General features: G+C 43.2%; 1 protein-coding gene across 1 annotated transcript in view; it reads right to left on the bottom strand.

Annotated features, from left to right (window-relative positions):
• Positions 1-14,791: 14,791 nt before the first annotated feature.
• LOC105944215 (cadherin-related family member 3) overlaps positions 14,792-19,745 on the bottom strand; it is an 85,412-nt gene continuing 80,458 nt past the window's right edge. The window contains exon 19 of the mRNA XM_045135668.1: positions 14,792-14,940. Coding sequence (XP_044991603.1) covers positions 14,792-14,940 — 149 coding nt within the window. The remainder of the gene's footprint in view (positions 14,941-19,745) is intronic.

The raw sequence follows: 19,745 nt of genomic DNA, 5'->3' as shown, positions 1-19,745 counted from the left end.
TTCCATTCTGTCCATATGTGTGGGGAAATGGTGGCAGCTAAGAGTCCATGAGAATATTAAGACAATTGTTTTGCCTTGTATAATTCCTGCTTTTTATTCTGAATGAGGGGACCACACCAGTGTTCCTTCTCATTATATTTTACCCATGTTCTTCTCAGAGTCTTTGCTGAGTGACAGAGTGTCCAGCAAGGACCTGTGAGAGCATCGTGTCACCGCAATGTCAAGGGCATTATGATGGTGACAAATGAACCTCAGTGAGAAAGAAATTGAGGGTCCAACTATGGAGGATAGGTGGAAAATAAAATCACATTTTTTTTCAATGTGATTTATCTATAGTCACTAACAATAAGACATTTCAAGGCAAACAGGCCACACAGGAGCAGCCTGTCTCTCAGGAAAATTCAACCATCTAGAAGGGAAATACTGTTTTTATATAACAAGGCCTCTCAATGCAAACAAATTACTTCCTTTGTCACTAAGTTGAAAACCAGGCGTCTCATACTATGCTGGGGGAAATGACTTCATAGCGTTTTGGAGTTAAACAAAGTTTCAATCTTCATTGGAGAAATAAGAATTTTTAGGGTAATTTTGACTACACAATTTTTACCTTACGTGCTAACTTTAAGCACTAACTCCCACAAAACAAATAACTGTATTCTTAAGTCCTTTGGCACCTCAGGCCTCAGTATCATTCATATTTTATGAGCTTTTTGAAAGGTTCTCTGATTCTAATAGAAACTGGTCCCATTAAATCCTAGTCACTCATGTTTCCTTCTAAGCTACTCACACCTTCAGTGCAAAGTGTGGGAGCTTTTCTCAGTCTCATTTTAACGATTTTCAGCACTGTGGGCCCTGGCCCCCAAAGAGCTTAGGGTCATGTTGGCTTTGAAGTTTAATTATTAAAGCAGCAATTACGTGACTCAGAAGAGTGAGATTGAAAGTAAGCCCAGCAGCTGGTGGCAGGGTGCACTTTAAAGGATTCTTGTGGCCATCAAGGATTGAAAAACACAAACACAACCATGGGGTTACATAACCAAGTGAGAAGTAGCACCATGGACTTCACAAAATGGGTCTCTCTCTCTCACTCTCTCTCTCTCATCTTTATCCTGTCAGAAGAGCTGAGGTCACAGCGGAAACTTGGTTTCAACCGATGGTGGACACTATGCAGGTAGATCTGCTAGAATCTTGAGGGAATAAACTGGAGAAGGATGGATAACAGCTACCAGAAGAGGTGGGTGATGGCCAAAACAATCTCTAATTTAGGGCTGGAGAGATGGCTTAGTAGTTAAGGCACTTGCCTGTGAAGCCTAAGTGCCCAGGTTCAATTCCCCAGAACCCATGTGAGCCAGATGCACATGGTGGCACGTGTGTCTGGAGTTCATTTGCAGTGGCTAGAGGCCCTGGCATGCTCATTCTCTCTCTCCAAAATAATAAAAATAAGGGGCTGGGGAGATGGTTTAGCAGTTGAGGTACTTGCTTACAAAGCCAGAGGACCCACATAAGCCAGATGCACAAGGTGGTGCATGCGTCTGGAGTTCATTTGAAGTGGCTGGAGGCCCTGGCGTGCCCATTCTCTCTCTTTCTCTCTCCCTCCCTCTCTCTCTCTCTCTCTCTCTCTCTCTCTCTCTCTCTCTGTCTCAAATAAGTAAAACTTTTAAAAAATTGAAATTCTACCTGGAGAAAAAGGATGCATAAGACACAGGTTCAGTTCCCCAGTACCCATGTAAAGCCAGATGCACAAGGTGGCCCATGTGTCTGGAATTCATTTGCAATGGCTAGAGGCCCTGGTGTACCCTTTCTCTCTATCTGCCTCTCTCACTCTCTCAAATAAGTAAGGTTTTTTTTTGTTGTTGTTGTTTGTTTTTGATTTTTAGTTTTCGAGGTAGGGTCTCACTCTGGGGGAGGGGAGGGGAGGGGAGGGGAGGGGAGGGGAGGGGAGGGGAGGGGAGGGGAGGGGAGGGGAGGGGAGGGGAGGGGAGGGGAGGGGAGGGGAGGGGAGGGGAGAGGAGAGGAGAGGAGAGGAGAGGAGAGGAGAGGAGAGGAGAGGAGAGGAGAGGAGAGGAGAGGAGAGGAGAGGAGAGGAGAGGAGAGGAGAGGAGAGGAGAGGAGAGGAGAGGAGAGGAGAGGAGAGGAGAGGAGAGGAGACCTGCTGAATTGGTGGTTTGGTAGCCAGCGCCAGAACCTTTATGAATGTCACTCTGGAAAATTCAGAGCAAGTATCATAGGGCCTACATGTTGAAACCTGGCCAGATGACTATCTTTAAACCATAGGAAAGAGACATTGAATCAGTATTTAGTGAACTCGAAACCTGATTTGAGCCAGCAAAAGTCACAGGTTCCAATCACATGCCTCACACCAGGAAGGGCATCCCAAGGTCGAAGCCAGTATGCACAACTGAACTCCTGAAGGTGCACCCAGAGGTGTGACGAGCATCAGTGATCCAACCCATGAAGAACTGTCCACTGACAGGACCAGCATCCGTGACTTGACTGCAGCCTTGCAAAGGGGCTTCCCAGAGTCGAGATCAGCATTCACAACCTGAAAGACTCCCAGGCCCATGAACCCCAACTTCAGGTCCTCGTTCAACTTACCAAAGAATTGACAATGATGACTTGGTGAAGGGTAAATTAGGAATTATGAGATTTATTTTAAGGAGAGCCAGAAGAGAATGCAAAACAGGAAAGGCCAGGCCAAAAGAAATTCTCCACCTTCCCAGCCTGGAAGGGAAAGGGAGAAAGAAGACCAAGAAAATATCCCTCAGGTAGAGAAAAGTCTCTCTCTCCAGAAAAGTAGGAACAGGCCCTGAACAAGGCAGGAATGTGCCAAGGCAAAAAATAAATGCCCCCACTTCCCAGAGAGGAGTGGGGCCAGAGACCATCAACCCCCCCCCCCCACACACACACAGATGCTAACAGAGCAGAAGGAGAGGGATAAGGAGACCGAGAGGACTCAGACCCCTTTATATGAACTAAACATGCAATTAGCATGAATGGACTCAGCCTTGAAGCTGTCAGGGTAACATTTCTTATTTTGTGGCTTTACATTTTTCTTTTGTCTTCTATTTTCATTTTGACAATGTCATACATGTGTACAACATGCTTGTTGAATCCCCCCATACCCTCTTTTTCCCTCTTTCTCTCTTCCCCTAGAACCCTTCTTCTTCCCATTACATCCCCATCCTCCTTACATGCCTTGTTTGTTTGTTTAGTTAGTTTAGTTAGTTAGTTAGTTAGTTAGTTAGTTAGTTAGTTAGTTCGTTAGTTTGTTTTTCGAGATAGGGTCTTGCTGTGACCCAGGCTGACTGGAATTCACTGTGTAGTCTCAGACTGATCTCAAACTCATGGCAATCCTCCTACCTCTGCCTCCTTAGCACTGGGATTAAAGGCATGCACCACCACGACCATATTTTATTTTATTTTTTGACCCATTGATTTAAGATCACTTGCATAATCACGGAGGAGAGAAAGGGCAGTCCTCGAGTGGCTATCCATTTAAAAGGCATGACTTCCCTCTCCCAACAATCGTTGGCTTCCACTGTTTACTCTGCGAGGTGTGGGGTCCCGTGTATGTCTCCCTCATCTGTGATGAAATGTTGACAGGCTCTCGGTCAAGGGCGGGGAACCATATCTGAAGTGTGTTTATATGTGTAGCTGACTCGTCATATCCAAAAGACAGCATGCCACGGCCTCACTTGTCATCCTCCTGCTCTTACATTCTTTCTGTCCTCCCTCCTGTGAGTTTCCTGAAGCCTTCCAGGGTGCAGTTTAGATGTCATGTTTAAGGCTGAACACAAACTAGTCACTAATTCTCGGTAACTTTGTAATGTGTGGGTCTCTGTAATCGCCTCTACCTTTTGCATAAAGAAGTGCCTGTGTCCAAGGCTGCAGGTGGTTCCGATCTGTGGAGACAAACACAGTTTGACGGGCTGTCCAGTTGGCATAACCACAGGATTGGGTTGCCTCCTAGGGCCTAGGTCCTTAGCTATAGATTCCTGGCCTTTTGAACCCAGTTAAATTACACGTATGGCAGCATTCCCATATCAGTCTCTACAACCTTAGCTAGCAAAGCCTGACAATATAATAAAATGCTTTAGTGACTCCACTGAGCCTCCCCTAGCTTTGACCTTGGAATACAGGAAATGAGGGTGTGGTGGACAGTTCCATGGTGCAGGGATGAACATCCAACCAGACACAGTCTTATGGAGAAAGGGATTTCTTTCAAGCTTATAGATCTAAGGGAAGTTCCATCAGTGGCAGAAGCTGGCTCCCATTCATGAATACAGGCAGTGGGAGAAACCACCAGCAGCTAGCAGACACCAAAAATCAGCAAGCAGGGACCTCACCACAGTTGAAACATCTCGACATACCTTTGGAATGCAATTCAGATTCTCCTACCAGGAGTCTGCCTGCTAGGGCCTGAAGGTACAAACTCAATTTTAATAAAACACCTGATGGGGGCATACATGCAAAACTACCACAGAGAGCTTATTGTTATGTTTACATTATTTCTGTAGATTCAATTCTAGTCCAAATCTGCCTAAGAAAGGGAGAATGGATGAGATGGAAGGGAAGTGTTTGAGGACCCAGTGCATTGTAAAAGGAGCTAGAAAGAAAACACAGCTAATACAAGTGATAGTGCTGGTAATAAATATAGTTTATGACATTTTAAAACACTATGTTTTGAGCATTTCACTAATCATTTCCTACAAATCAATGAGGGACTTCCATACCTTTCAAATTAAAAGTGTGAGAGGTATTAAGGGCTCACTCGATAGTCCCTAGCTTCAAGTCTTACCTATAATCAAATAGACTGATGTTTCTGTAAATGTTTCATAATGCTAAATAAAGAACTATTTAAAAGTAATGTTAGCATTCACAGCAATAAACACAAATTAAATTTGTTTTAGGTCCAGTGGGCTGTGTGAGCTGGCCCCACAGTTATGCATACCACTAGCAATGTTGGTGATCTATCAAGAGCTTTAATAAAACAGCCAGAATTTCCTATTTAAGCATCCATGGGGAGCTGAGGTGATGAACTACAAGATGAGATGCCATTAGTTACATTCCTGGGTAATTTTAATACAAAAGGGATGATTTTGTTTTCTTCCAAGTAAAAGTGAGTCATTTATTACTGATGAAGCACGCGAGGCTGAAGCAGCAGTAAGAAGCAGCAGCAGGAGCCAGCACTGAACGCGAGCTTGTGAGCTTGTGCGCGTGGGTTTGGCCCACAGCAGCTTGTTACCAGTGACTGTGTGGTTCAAGGGTGCTTCGCAGTGAAGGGAGACGCGTGTCTTTGAATTCTTGAGCGCGTGCTTCACAGTTTCAATTAGATTTCTGATTTGCCTCAGTATAATAATTCCAATCATTATTGCTGTTCCACCAAGCAAAAAGGCACCTGTAGCTAGGGAGATCCTCAGTCACAAGACCCAGGATCAACATAAAACTGCTAAATGGAAATTTCATCTCAGCAAAGCAGTATTTTTAAAAAATACTTTTTTGTTTATTTTTTGACTTTATTTGTGAGCAACAGACAGGGAGAGAGAGAGAGAGAATGGGTGAGCCACAAATTGCAGAAGACACTAGAAAGTGGAGAAACATCCCTTGTTCCTGGATTGGAAGAATCAATATTGTGAAAATGGCAATCTTACCTAAAGCAATCTACACATTTAATGCAATCCCTATCAAAATTCCAAAGGCTTTCTTCATGGAAATAGAAAAAACAATCCAAAAATTCATTTGGAATCACAAAAAACCTCGAATATCTAAAATAATACTGAGCAACAAAAATGAGGCTGGTGGTATCACCATACCTGATTTTAACCTATACTACAGAGCCATAGTAACAAAAACAGCATGGTACTGGCACAAAAACAGACATGTAGATCAGTGGAACAGAATAGAGGACCCAGATGTAAGCCCAAGTAGCTATAGCCACCTGATATTCGATAAAAATGCCAAAAATACTCATTGGAGAAGAGACAGCCTCTTCAGCAAATGGTGTTGGGAAAACTGGATATATATCTGCAGAAGGATGAAAATAGATTCTTCTCTCTCGCCATGCACAAGAATTAAGTCCAAATGGATTAAAGACCTTAACATTAGACCTGAAACTCTGAAACTGCTGGAGGAAAAAGTAGGGGAAACCCTTCAACATATTGGTCTGGGCAAAGACTTTCTGAATACAACCCCAATTGCTCAGGCAATAAAACCACAGATTAATCACTGGGACCTCATGAAATTACAAAGATTTTGCACTGCAAAGGACACAGTGAAAAAAGCAAAGAGGCAACCTACAGAATGGGAAAAAATCTTCGCCAGCTATATATCTGATAGAGGATTAATATCTAGGATATACAAAGAACTCAAAAAGTTAAATAATAAGGAATCAAACAAGCCAATCAAAAAATGGGCTATGGAGCTAAATAGAGCATTCTCAAAGGAAGAAATACGAATGGCATATAAGCATCTAAAAAATTGTTCTATGTCACTAGTCATCAGGGAAATGCAGATTAAAACTACATTGAGATTCCATCTCACTCCTGTCAGATTGGCCACCATCATGAAAACAAATGATCATAAATGTTGGCGGGGAAGTAGAAAAAAAGGAACCCTTCTACCCTGCTGGTGGGAATGCAATCTGGTCCAGCCATTGTGGAAAACAGTGTGGAGGTTCCTAAAACAGCTAAAGATTGATCTACCATATGACCCAGCTATAGCACTCCTAGGCATATATCCAAAGGACTCATCTCATTTCCTTAGAAGTACATGCTCAACCATGTTTATTGCTGCTCAATTTATAATAGCTGGGAAATGGAACCAGCCTAGATGTCCCTCAACTGATGAGTGGATAATGAAGATGTGGCACATTTATACAATGGAGTTCTACTCAGCAGTAAAGAAAAATGAAGTTATGAAATTTGCAGAAAAATGGATGGACCTGGAAAGGATTATACTAAGTGAGGTAACCCAGGCCCAGAAAGCCAAGCGCCACATGTTCTCTCTCATATGTGGATCCTAGCTACAGATGATTGGGCTTCTGTGTGAGAATGAAAATACTTAGTAGCAGAGGCCAATAAATTAAAAAGGAGACATAAAGGGAAGAGAAAAGAAGGGAGGAGGATACTTAAGAGGTTGATATTTGTATATATGTAATTACAATGATTGTAATGGAGAGGTAATATGATGGAGAATGGAATTTCAAATGGGAAAGTGTGGGGGTGGGGAGGGAGGGAATTACCATGGGATATATTTTATAATCATGGAAAATGTTAATAAAAATTTAAAAATTTAAAAATTAAAAATACTTTTTGTTTATTTTTTGACTTTATTTGCGAGCAACAGACAGGGAGAGAGAGAGAGAGAGAATGGGTGAGCCAGGGCCTCCAGCCACTGCAAACATACTCCAGGCACGTGCACACCCTTGTGCATCTGGCTAACATGGGTCCTGGGGAATTAAGCTTCAAACCGGGGTCTTTGGGTTTCATAGGCAAGCGCTTAACTGCTAAGCCATCTTTCCAGCCCTAAATATTTTTATATATTTGCAAGCAGAGAGAGAGACAGAGAGAATGAGCAGCCAGGGCTTCCAGCCACTGCGAGGAAACTCCAGATGCATGTGCTACTTTGTGCATCTGGCTTTCCTTAGGCACTGTGGAATTGAACCTGGGTTGCTAGGCTTTGCAGGCAAGTACCTTAACGACTGAGTGATCTCTCTAGCCCCTCAAGCAGGTATTTAACTAAGGCTATTTAAAAGATAGTTTATGTATTGAATGTTTGCTTGGCCCTTCAGTATGGGCTGGCACTTTCTGCAGGCCAAAGCTCCTATCTTCAAACAAAATGCAGGCTATAAACCACTTTTTTGTTTGTTTGATTGATTTATTGATTGATTGATTGTTGTTGTTGTTGTTACTGTTTTTCAAGGAAGGGTCTCACTTTAGCCCAGGCTGACCTGGAATTCACTATGTAGTCTCAGGGTGGCCTCGAACTCACAGCAATCCTTCTACCTCTGCCCTCTGAGTGCAGGGATTAAAGGCGTGCGCCGCCACGCTGGGCTACAAACCACTTTTAATCCAGATCCTACAACTTCATCTTAGTGAAATTTACATCCAGTCTCTCTCAACTCTTAAATGTTTCTTTGGGCTCAAAATTTTAGTACTTCTTTCTTATATAAATTTTTAAAGAAAAAGAGAAATACAAGACTTTCCCCGCACTGTTCTTTCTGGCGTTGAGTTAGTTATTGTTGCATAAGAAACCAGCGGCTCTGACCACATAACTGTTATAGTTCACAACTTTTCCAGGAAGGATGCAAGAGGGCTGACCTGGGCTGGCCTCAGGAGGCACATCTGCTCATCTTGGTTGGTCTTAGATATCTACAGGTGAGCTGAGGTATGCTTTAAGCTCCCCAAGATTGGGGCAACACTATATGGCTTATAGTCAAGGACTGCATGGAATGATTGAAGAGCTGGCAATACATGCCCTCTGTAAGCCAGAAGAAAACCCGAGAAGCAGCAAAGGACACCCTGAAGCATGGATATGAAGAGGAGGGCTCCCCTGGAGAACACAAAGCTCACTGGGCCTTGGCCTCCAAGACAGAGAGACTAGGACATGAAGCAACAATGAGACTCCATGACTCCCTGATGGCAAAGACAACGAAGGACCCATCAAGGTTTAGGGTATGGTTCCCCTGTTGTTGTAACTGAGAGACCACGGCAAGTAAAGTTATCAAGATAGAGTTGATGGGGCTGGAGAGATGGCTTAGCGGTTAAGCGCTTGCCTGTGAAGCCTAAGGACCCCGGTTTGAGGCTCGGTTCCCCAGGTCCCACGTTAGCCAGATGCACAAGGGGGCACACGCGTCTGGAGTTCGTTTGCAGAGGCTGGAAGCCCTGGCGCACCCATTCTCTCTCTCTCCCTCTATCTGTCTTTCTCTCTATGTCTGTCACTCTCAAATAACTAAATAAAAAATGAACAAAAAATATAAAAAAAGAAAAAAAGAAAAACAAAGATAGAGTTGATGGGTTGCCTCACGGACTGCCAACCCACATAGCGGACACAGTGCTTCGGCTTCCCACCTCAGAAAGACCCACAGCAACTCAACAGGAGGACAGAGAAAAACAAGAAGCCCAAGTGACACACACACACACGCATGCACACCCGCACACACAACAAGAGCCCTAGGAAAAGTAATTAATATATACAGAACAGACCTTTGCTGAGGTAGACAGTAACTTCAACCAACACAGACATGTTCCCGTGGCTTGGATTCATGTTTAATGTGCATCTGTACACTCCCCCCACCAACATATTCTCTCACACAGGGCCACACAAGATACACACACTTTCCTAAAAATGTGATTTTTTTAAGACATACAAACCAGTAGAGGAGCTACTAAAAACAAAGCGGTTCTCTGATGACATTCTAATTAGTGAGTCAAGGATCCCATGAAAGAAGTCTCTGGAAACAGTTGAGCAAAAACGTAAGTGGCCTGGAAACCATGAAAGGAATAAGAATCACCCCCACATCCTAAAATCCTAAGGATCAGTTTTGCCCAGAGAAAAAGAAACAGATGGAGAAGAAACAATAATTACACAAATTAAGGAAGAAAAGTTGTAGGACTTGAACTCTAGAACTAAAGTTGATTTGAAAGAAAACTTCCAGATCTCATAAAATTCCAGAAATAAAATATTTTTAAAAGAAAATAATTTTATAACTTATCACCACCACATAATGTCTATGAACTCCATTGAAAACTAATAGCAATATGTGTACAAAGTTAGAAAATTCAGGCAAGTGCCTTTTTTTTATTAGTTATTTGCAAGGAAAGAGAGAGAGCAAGAGAGAGAGAGAAGAAGAAGAGAATGGGCACACCAGGGCCTCCAACCACTGCAGACAAACTACAGATGAGTGTACCACTTTGTGTATCTGGTTTTACTTAGGAACTGGAAAATCCAACTCAGCTCATTAGGTTTTGTAGTCAAGTGCCTTAGCCACTGAGTCATCTCTCCTGCCCACGACAGAAAATTCAATGTGCATGAAACCATGAAAGAAGAAGTTTCCATTTCCCCTCTCCAAGATTGTCCTAAAAAGATAGCCACAGTCCCCTGGATTTCTTTCCCCTAAGGCTCATGTGTGTGCCAACCCACATACAAGCATAATACTCATATTTAACTTTTTTCTGTAGTTCACCAACCTTAGCACGTATCTTCATATCTATGCACATCTAATTCCTTTGCCATCTCACACCCTCCATAACAAACACAATGTGACTTTTTCCAAACAACTTTCCTGGTCATGAATACTCTGATTTTTCAAGCTGTTTTTCTCTAAACAATGCTACCATGAGCAACCATGCAACTAAGCAAACCCTGTAGCTCTTTGATAACTATACATTCTTGGCAATTCCAAGCAGTGAAGTTGCCAAATCAATGGCATTTGCATTATTATTAATCAAAAGTCTTGAAAAGTTCCTGGCACAAGAATAGGCACTCAATTAAACTAAAATGGCCATATTGTCTCTCGGAAAGATTACAATCACATATACTTGAGTGAAGAATAGAGTGAGTGAGTGAGTAAAGTTTTATTTATTTATGAGAAAAAGAATGGGGACACCAGGCCCTCTGGCCACTGCAAACGAACCCCAGACACATGCGCCATCACGTGCATCTGGCTTATGTGGGTTCTGGGGAATCAAACCTGGGTCTTTATGCTTTGCAGACAAGTGCCTTAAGTGCTAAGCCATCTGTCTATCCCATGAGTAAAGTTTTGTGAAACACGGTCTCATTTGGTAGCCTAGGCTGACCTAGAACTTACTATGTAACCCAGGCTGACCTCAAACTCATGATGATCCTCCTGCCTCACCTCTCTAATGCTGGAATCATGGGCTTGAACCACCATACCTGCTATTGCACATTTTAAAGTCCTTTTATTGGTGGGGGGTGTTCAAGAGGAGGACACTACTTTAGCACAGACTGACCTGGAATTCACTCTTTAGTCCCAGGCTGGCCTCAAACCCACAGCCATCCGCCTACCTCTGTCTCTCAACTGCTGGGATTAAAGGCATGTACCACCACGCCTGGCTTTAGGGTCTTTTAAAATCATAATGGATTGAATGATGAAGGAAAAAATAGATGTGTTCATGTCCTAACTCCTAGAATTTATGAACATGGTCTCATTTGAAAATGAGTCTTTGACCATGTAATTGAGAACCTTGAGGTGAGATCATCCTGGCTATCCAAGCAGCCCCGAAACCTAAGGATAGAGAGATGGCTCCGTGGGAAAGTGCTTTCCACACAAGCGTACAGACCTAAATTCAGGTCCCCAGTGCCCAAATAAGATGCCAGGCATGGAGGCAAGCACTTATAATCCCAGGGCAGGGAATGCAGACGCAGAGTAATCCTAGGGGCTCACTAGCTAGCTGCTAATCCAGCCCAATCTATAAACACTAGGTTCAATGAAAGACCCCGTCTCTCAGAATAAGATGTAGAACAAGAGGAGAGACACCTTATGTCAACTCTGGTCTCCACACACACATTCATATATACATACATGTGTGCAACATCACCTGTACACACACATACACACACACACACACACACAAATAGAGTGAAACAGAACAGTCCAAATGAAAATTAAAACAATAGCAATGACAGACAAAAGTGCGGAGAGGGGCTGGAGAGATGGCTTAGTGATTAAGGCGCTTGCTTGAAAAGCCTAAGAACCCACGGTCCACTCTCCAGATTCCATGTAAGCCAGGCTCACAAGGTGACACAAGCATCTGGAATTTGATTTCAGTGGCTAAGGCCCTGATGCACCAATTTTCTCTCTGTCTCTGTGTCTCTCTGTCTCTCTCTCTCTCTCGTCTCTCTTCTAACAAAGTAAAAAATATAATAATAAGTGCAGAGGGAGGGGCTGAAAAACTCAATGGTTAAGGCGCTTGCCTACAAAGCTTAATGACCCAAGTTCAATTCCCCAGTCCCCACATAAAGCCAGATGCACAGAGTGGTTTATGTATCTATCTGGAATCCATTTGCAACAACTAGAGGCCCTGGTGTGCCCATTCTCTGGCTGTCTCTCTTCTATCTCTCTGCTTGCAAAGAAAGAAAGAAATTTTTTTAAGTGCAGAGGGAAATTGACGTGTAAAAGAGAAAGTACTGTGCAGTTGCCCACAGAGATTAGAGGGGGTGTTCACAGACCCAGGGACGCTGCACTCACACAGGCTGGAAGAGGTGGGAACACACCCCTAGAGCCTCTGGGTAGAATCCTCCTATTAACCCCTCATCTCAGCATCCCAGATTCCAGAGCAATGACAGCATACACTTCTGTTGTTTGAAGTGGCCCCATTTGAGGCAACGTGATGGAAACCTCAAGATACGGCTACAGTCATTATTGTTGAACTGGCAATATCAGTGCAACGGACACGGGAGTCTAGTTTGGAGGCAAGCTGACGAGAGAAAGCCCAGCCCTGAGGGCATCCTCTTCATTGCTTTCCCAAACAGCTCCCCCACATTGTCTCTATTCCAGACATTTTGCCTTGGCAGGTCCGAAACCGGAATCCCAAACTACCAAACAAGTGGAAACAAACCTGCTTTTGTGTTGAAAACAAACACCAACATACCAATTTTTTTTTCTGTTTGTTTTATTTTGGCTCCAGCTGATCTAATCAAGACTTGGAGAAGAAAGTCTGTAAGAGCTTGCTTTCCCCCACCCAAAAAAAAAAAAAAAAAAAAAAAAAAAAACCTCAGGTGGTGGCAGATGGAAGTTTGCACATCTATATCCATCAAATCATAATTGATCCAGAGAGAGCCTTGCCGGAGAGCAGAGAGCAGTTTCCCAGACAATCTTTGTCTCTCGCCTGGTGGAGAATTATCATGCCATCTGGCAAAAGGCAGGAGGCTCCTTTTACAGGCACTGTGAAACTAATTACCAGACGATTTCAACTTAGATTGGCTCAGAATCATGGAATGACCCCCCGTGTATTCCCGTGCCACAAGCAACAGCCCGCTTACTCACCTGATGAAACTCATCCAACTTGACAATTAACGGGGCACGCAGGTTAGAGCGCTTTGCCAGGTGGAGCACCTTAGTGCTGCCTCCCGCAACACTGCTGTGGGATAGACACAAACAAACCAGGGCTGCAACATACGTTTTCTTTTCATTTATTTTTATTGTATTTATTTGCAAACACACAGAGAGAGAGAGAGAGAGAGACAGAGAATGGGCACACCAGGGCTTCTAGACACTGCAAACAAACTCCAGACACATGTGGTGCACCTGGCTTTCTATGTGTGCTGGGGAACCGAACCTGGGTCGTTAGGCTGTGCCTTAACTGCTGAGCAAACTCTCCAGCCCCCACAACATATGTTTTCTAGAAAGAAAAATACTGAACTTGACAAAACCCATACTTCAAAACCACTGCTTATGTCTGCCGAGGATTAACCCCCTTGGGCGGACATAACAAAGACAAGAACCTGTTCATTTTTAGGTGTTTGTTCTTGTTGGGAGATCTGGGGTCCCCAGTGGCTATGAACCTGAGCACTGGGAAATGATATCAAGGTATTTCTGGTCACTTAAGTCCTTAGTATCTGTAGATTCAAACATTAGTTCACTTTGGATATGTTTCATTAAAAATGAATCATTTCCAGCAGGGTGTGGTGGCTCATACCTTTAATCCCAGCACTTGGGAAGAAAAGGTAGGAGGATCATCATGAGTTCAAGGCCATCCTGAGACTCCATAGTGAATTCCAGGTCAGCCTGAGCTAGAGTGAGACCCTAACTTGAAAAAACAAACAAAAAAAAGAAAGAAAGAAAGAGTAATTTCCTTGTCATGTCATTAATAAGTAAAGTTTTCATGTGGTTATCCTCCATAAAACTATAAGAAACTCAAAGGTAAAATCAATTGTGCTTTTGGAAAAAACAGATTTCAAAAAATATTTTTGTCTATATACTTGAGAGGCACAGAGAGAGAGAGGAAGAGGCAGATAGACAGAATGGGCACTCCAGCGCCTCTAGCCACCTTGTGCCTCTGGTTCTACATGAGTACCGGGGAATCAAACCTGGGTCCTTAGGCTTCACAGGCAAGCGCGTTAACTGCTAAGCCATCTCTCCATCCTTGAAACTATAAATTTTTATGACTACCAGAGTCCCCTTCCCCACAAAAAAATAAAAATAAAAATAAATGAAAGATAAAACAACGTTTGCTACTGGTAGTTCCTGTTTTCATGCTATGAGTCGCCATGGAATACGTGGATCCGAATTAAAGGCAAGTGGGCTAAATTCATATATTAAAATTCATTTATTCACCAAATACATATGGAGCCCTACTCTGTACCAAGCATGTGCTGATTTCACAACAATAGGCAAAGGAACATATGCTACACTGAGCAAAGTTAGAACACACACACAAATTTAATCTCCAGTTTTCAGTAAAACTCAAAGCCTACAACTAGTATTGGCCTCTTTCCATTCCTCTGAACTGGAAGGTTACAGAAAGCTATAAATATAGACAGAGAAGTTGACCTCAGGTTTACAGTCGAATTGCAGATAGCCAAGTAAAAAGTGCCCTAACGATCACATATACAAAAACATTATTCTTTTTTTTTTTTTGTATTTTTTTAAGAGCGAAGAGAGAATTGGCGCACCAGGGCCTCCAGGCACTGCAATTGAGCTCCAGATGCGTGCGCCCCCTTGTGCATCTGCGACCTCGTATGTTTGCATCACCTTTTGCGTCTGGCTTACGTGGGATCTGGAGAGTTGAGCATGGGTCCTCAGGCCTCACAGGGAAGCACCTCAACCACACCACTATTCTTGCGCAGTGGGTGTCGGCCCCTCTGAACGGTGGACCTCCGGGAGCGAGTTCATGTTCTCAACGGGCTCTTCTGGGGGTCCAGGTAGCGCCTTCCACTTTCTTGCACCTGTTCGGCTGTTATATTCATACACATTCCCAGAGACTGAGAGAAAGAAAACACACAACACAGAGCGAGTGAATGACAATGAAGTGGCACGCTGCTTACGGGACGTTTGCCTCCTCACCAGCAGGGATATGCTTAGCTTCTCAAGCCTTGCTCTCTTTACCAAGGGGAAAACTGGAAGCACAACAAAGCACTATGTGGTTTCACAGGCATTAAAACTCGCCCCTTCCAGAGCATTCTCTCAGTGGGAGGACTATGCTCCATTTGACCAGACTCAGACTTGACAGTGGTAACAGTTACATGAATCTCCATGGATAATTAAATGTCATAAAAATATGTAGGGAGAAGTGTTTTCAAAGAATATGTAAACCCTGGGACTGGAGAGATGGCTTAGTGGTTAAGGCACTTGCCTGTGAAGCCTAAGGATTCAAGTTGACTTCCCCAGGGCCCACATAAGCCAGGTGTACAAAGTGTCGCATGTGTCTGGAGTTCATTCATTTGCAGTGGCTAGAGGCCCTAGCATGCACATTCTCTCTCTGTATCTGCCTCTCTTTCTCTCTCTGTCTCAAAATAAAATAAATAAATAAATGAAAATAAAAAATAAGAATATACAAAAACTGGTGAAATCTGAATAAAGCTGCTGGTTTAGTTTGTGTGCACCAACATCGAGTTCCTGCTTTGGGCAATTATTATAACTATGAAAGACGTTAACCGTAGGAGAACTGATTGGTAGGTATCCAGTAATTCTATGTTCAAAAATATGTGAGGCTGTAATTATTTTTAAAAGGTTTAAAAATCAGCATGTCAAAGGAGTACCCCCCCCAACCCACTGTCAAAAAAAAAAAATGTTTCCCAGCCAGGCATGGTGGCACAGAACTTTAATCCCAGCACTCTTCGAGGCAGAGGTAGGAGGATCGCCATGAGTTCAAGGCCAACCTGAGACTACAGAGTGAATTCCAGGTCAGCCTGAACTAGAGACTCTACCTCAAAAACAACCAAAATAATAATAATAATAATAATAATTTCCTTAGATAATCTGAGCAACTTGCATAGATGAAATAATGAAAGAAAAGCAATATAGTATAGAAAACAGGGAAGCTTGGGTTTGACCCGGTAAGAGGTCAACCAGTTGTATATTAAGTGACTAAGATTTAACAAAAACAGGTAACAAGGTTACAATAGTCTATTCATCAAATAGGTATGCATACTACTCTGTATCAAGTAACATGTGCTAGCTATACTGAGCAAAGTCAAAGAATGCATACAAATTTTGCCTGTGTTTTTTGTTTTGTTTTGGCAAAACACGAAGACTCAAGGCCAACAACTCTTGGTGCCCTCCTTGGGAGGGTTGCAGCTCCTACAGTTCTTACAGGAGCATTGGAAAAGCGCTCACAGGAGTACTTGTGATACTTCCTCACCCAGCCCTCGAGGTGTGCATTTACGTAACCAGCTACATTTTCAAACTGAGAAAACTGAGGCACAGAGATGATAAGAAAGTAGGCGGTGCCACACCATCTGTACGTGACAGACCTATATTTGAACCTGGGTTACACAGCTCTAAGTGCTGATAGCCTAGGGTAGTAGGCTGCATTCTGTTTATGTTGATTTGGCTCCATGAACACCTAAGTGCTTTGTGCAGCCCACTCCAGGCCCCACAGAACATCTAAGAAATAATGACATGAAACAACACAGTAAGTCAACCTGCTTTTAAATTTAAGATTGTTCTTTAAGTGTTCTGTGAAGCTTTCCTGGGCTCAACCCATTCCTTAAGATCCATCAGTGGGGCTAAGTTAACAAAATGTAACTTATCTCCCAGTGCTTGTGCGACCAAAGTGATTCACCAAAATCCCTCTTCCTCCGTCAAAATAAAAATAAAGCTATACCACCACAAAACATCTATAGCACCATTCAATAGTTCTTGCTGGATATTGAAAACAAATGGCTGAGTAAAACATTCAAAACAGGCCAATGCACCAATATTGAGAGGGCCAATGAGGATGAGTGTTGGTCAAGCACAGAATTGGAAGAAAGCAATAACAACAGTTTGTTGCCTTTATTGAATCAATACAGCTTGTTATTTTCTTTTTTTTTTTTTTAATTTATTTATTTGAGAGCGACAGACACAGAGAGAAAGACAGATAGAGGGAGAGAGAGAGAATGGGCGCGCCAGGGCTTCCAGCCTCTGCAAATGAACTCCAGACGCGTGCGCCCCCTTGTGCATCTGGCTAACGTGGGACCTGGGGAACCGAGCCTCGAACCGGGGTCCTTAGGCTTCACAGGCAAGCGCTTAACCGCTAAGCCATCTCTCCAGCCCTGTTATTTTCTTTTTAATGGAAGGACCTAGGGCAGGCTTTAGTGATGATGTTTATCCTTTCATTGGCAAAAGAGGTTCTGGATAGTATTAAGGATGAGAGCTGGCTATGTCAGACTGCCTGGATTCTAACCATGACTCCTTCCTCTTCCTACAAGGTGATACTGGGGAAAACACTTTGTATCTCAGTTTCCTCATTATCAAATGAGGCTCATCAAGATGACTGCACTATAAATAATTGGAGAAGGAACAAAGCACTTTGAGCATAATAAAAATTCAATAAATATCAGATAGGATTTTTAAAGCAAAAATCCATAAGGAGTTTGTTTATTTGCTTGATTATTTATTTGTAAACCCAGATGAGGAAGGGAGGGGGGAAGAGAATAGGCACACCAGGTCCTATCGCCACTGCAAACAAACTCTAAACATATGTACCATTGTGTGCATCTGGCTTTACTTGAGTATTGGAGAATAGAACCCAGGCTTTATAAGAAAGTACCTTTAATTGCTGAGCCATCTCCCCAGCTCAGTAATATTTATGTATTCATTTATTTTATTGATTGATGAGAGTATGGTGGGCAAGTAAAAAAAAAAAAAAACTCCAGCAGAGTGTGGTGGCGCACGCCTTTAATCCCAGCACTTGGAGGCAGAGGTAGGAGAATCACCAGGAGTTCAAAGCCACCCTGAGAGTACATGGTGAATTCCAGGTCAGCCTGGACCAGAGTGAGACCCTACCTTGAAAACACCAAAACAAAAACAACTCGAGTAGAAGCACCACTTCGTGCATCTGGCTTTATGCAGTACTGGGACATCAAACCCAGGCCACCAGGCTTTGCAAACAAGCCCTCTTAACTGCTGAGCCATCCCTCCAGCCCCTTGCTATGGTTTGGAATTAGAAATAACCTAGAAAATCTCACAAGTCTGCAACTGCAAAGTTGTGCATACAAGCACTTCCGATGCACGAAGAACAGTCATGGTAAAGCTGAATAGGGGATGTGGCAGCAGCATTCACGGTAGCCAAAGGGGAAGGAAATGAAGGCTCCATTGATGCTGAGGAATGGCAAGCAAACTGTGACGTACACACACTATGGACTATTATTCAGCCTTAAAATGGGAGGAAATTCTAACACTTGCTGTAACATGAGTGACGCTTAATGACATCATGGGAAAACAGAGTATGAGTCTACCTGGGGAAGTATCTGCCATCGAAACAGAACTGGAATGGTGGTCTCCAGAAGCTGGGTAGAAGGAGGACTGGGAGTGTGGGTGGAGAGTTCCAGAGGGCAAGAGGAGAAAGCCCTGGAGACAGAGTGTAGCCACAAGTACACCGCAGTGAGGCATGTAAACACCACCACACGACTGTACAGTTAAGTCTGCTTGGTAGTAAAAAGCATCATTTCATGCTTAATACAAAAAGTTAAATAGGGGCTGGAGAGATGGATTATCATCCCTCTCTCTCTCTCTGTCTCCCCCTCTCTCATAAATAAATAAAGTATTTTAAAATTGAATAGGTTAATGATTATAGAGCACTTACAATAAGCCTGGTATGTCACAAGTACTAAATAAATGCTGACTAAAATCACAGCTTTACAAACTTTAGAAGGAAACAAGAACCAGCATGAAAACTTTAATTACTTTGAGTAATGATAGTGAAGCAGTGAGCTGAGGGTGTAGCTCAGTGACAAAGCTCGTGCACAGCAGGGCACAGCCCCAGGCTCAACATCTGGCGCTGCACGGTAATAACACTAATACTAATATACTAATATAACATAGGACTGGAAGCAGACAAGGCGGCGGGGGTCTGCTGAGGCTGCCTGCCATCCTCCCACCACTCCCCCTCTGGGACACACAGCAGTCATCTTCCTGCTCAGGGACCCGACGACTGCCCCGCTACTTCCTCCTTATCCACCTCTGCCCTGCTGCTTGAAAGATTAAGTCTGTCCTCAAGAGTTCCATCAGCTCGTTTCCTCCCCATCTTTGAAAGTCATTCAAGTCCTGTGACCCTCAACACATTCTCTGGCCCTCTATCCCAATGTCTATAAAAACAGGGACAGGGCTGGAGAGATGACTTAGCGTTTAAGGCACTTGCCTATGAAGCCTAAGGACTCAGGTTCGATTCCCCAGGTCCCATGTAAGCAAGATGCACAAAGTGATGCATGCATCTGGAGTTCATTTGCAGTGGCTAGAGGCTCTGGCATGCCCATTCTCTCCCTCTCTCTCTTTCTCTCCCCTCTCTGTCTCTGACAAATAAATAAATTTTTTTAAATTTTTTAAAAGGGACAATAATGGTTTTTTGTTTTGGTTTTGGTTTTGATTTTTCAAGTTAGGGTCTCACGCTAGCCCTGGCTGACCTGGAATTCACTGTGTAGTCTCAGGCTGGCCTCAAACTCACAGCGCTCCTCCTACCTCTGCCTCCCAAGTGCTTGGAATAAAGGCATGAGCCACCATGCCTGATGGTAATAATGTTATTTCTATGATAGTAATACAGAAATAAAATGCAACCCTTGTTGTTTTAAAGATTAAATATGGCAAG

This window comes from Jaculus jaculus, chromosome 16 (genome assembly GCF_020740685.1).
Source record: "Jaculus jaculus isolate mJacJac1 chromosome 16, mJacJac1.mat.Y.cur, whole genome shotgun sequence".
NCBI lineage: Eukaryota > Metazoa > Chordata > Mammalia > Rodentia > Dipodidae > Jaculus > Jaculus jaculus.
This window is presented reverse-complemented; position numbering and strand designations above follow the sequence as displayed.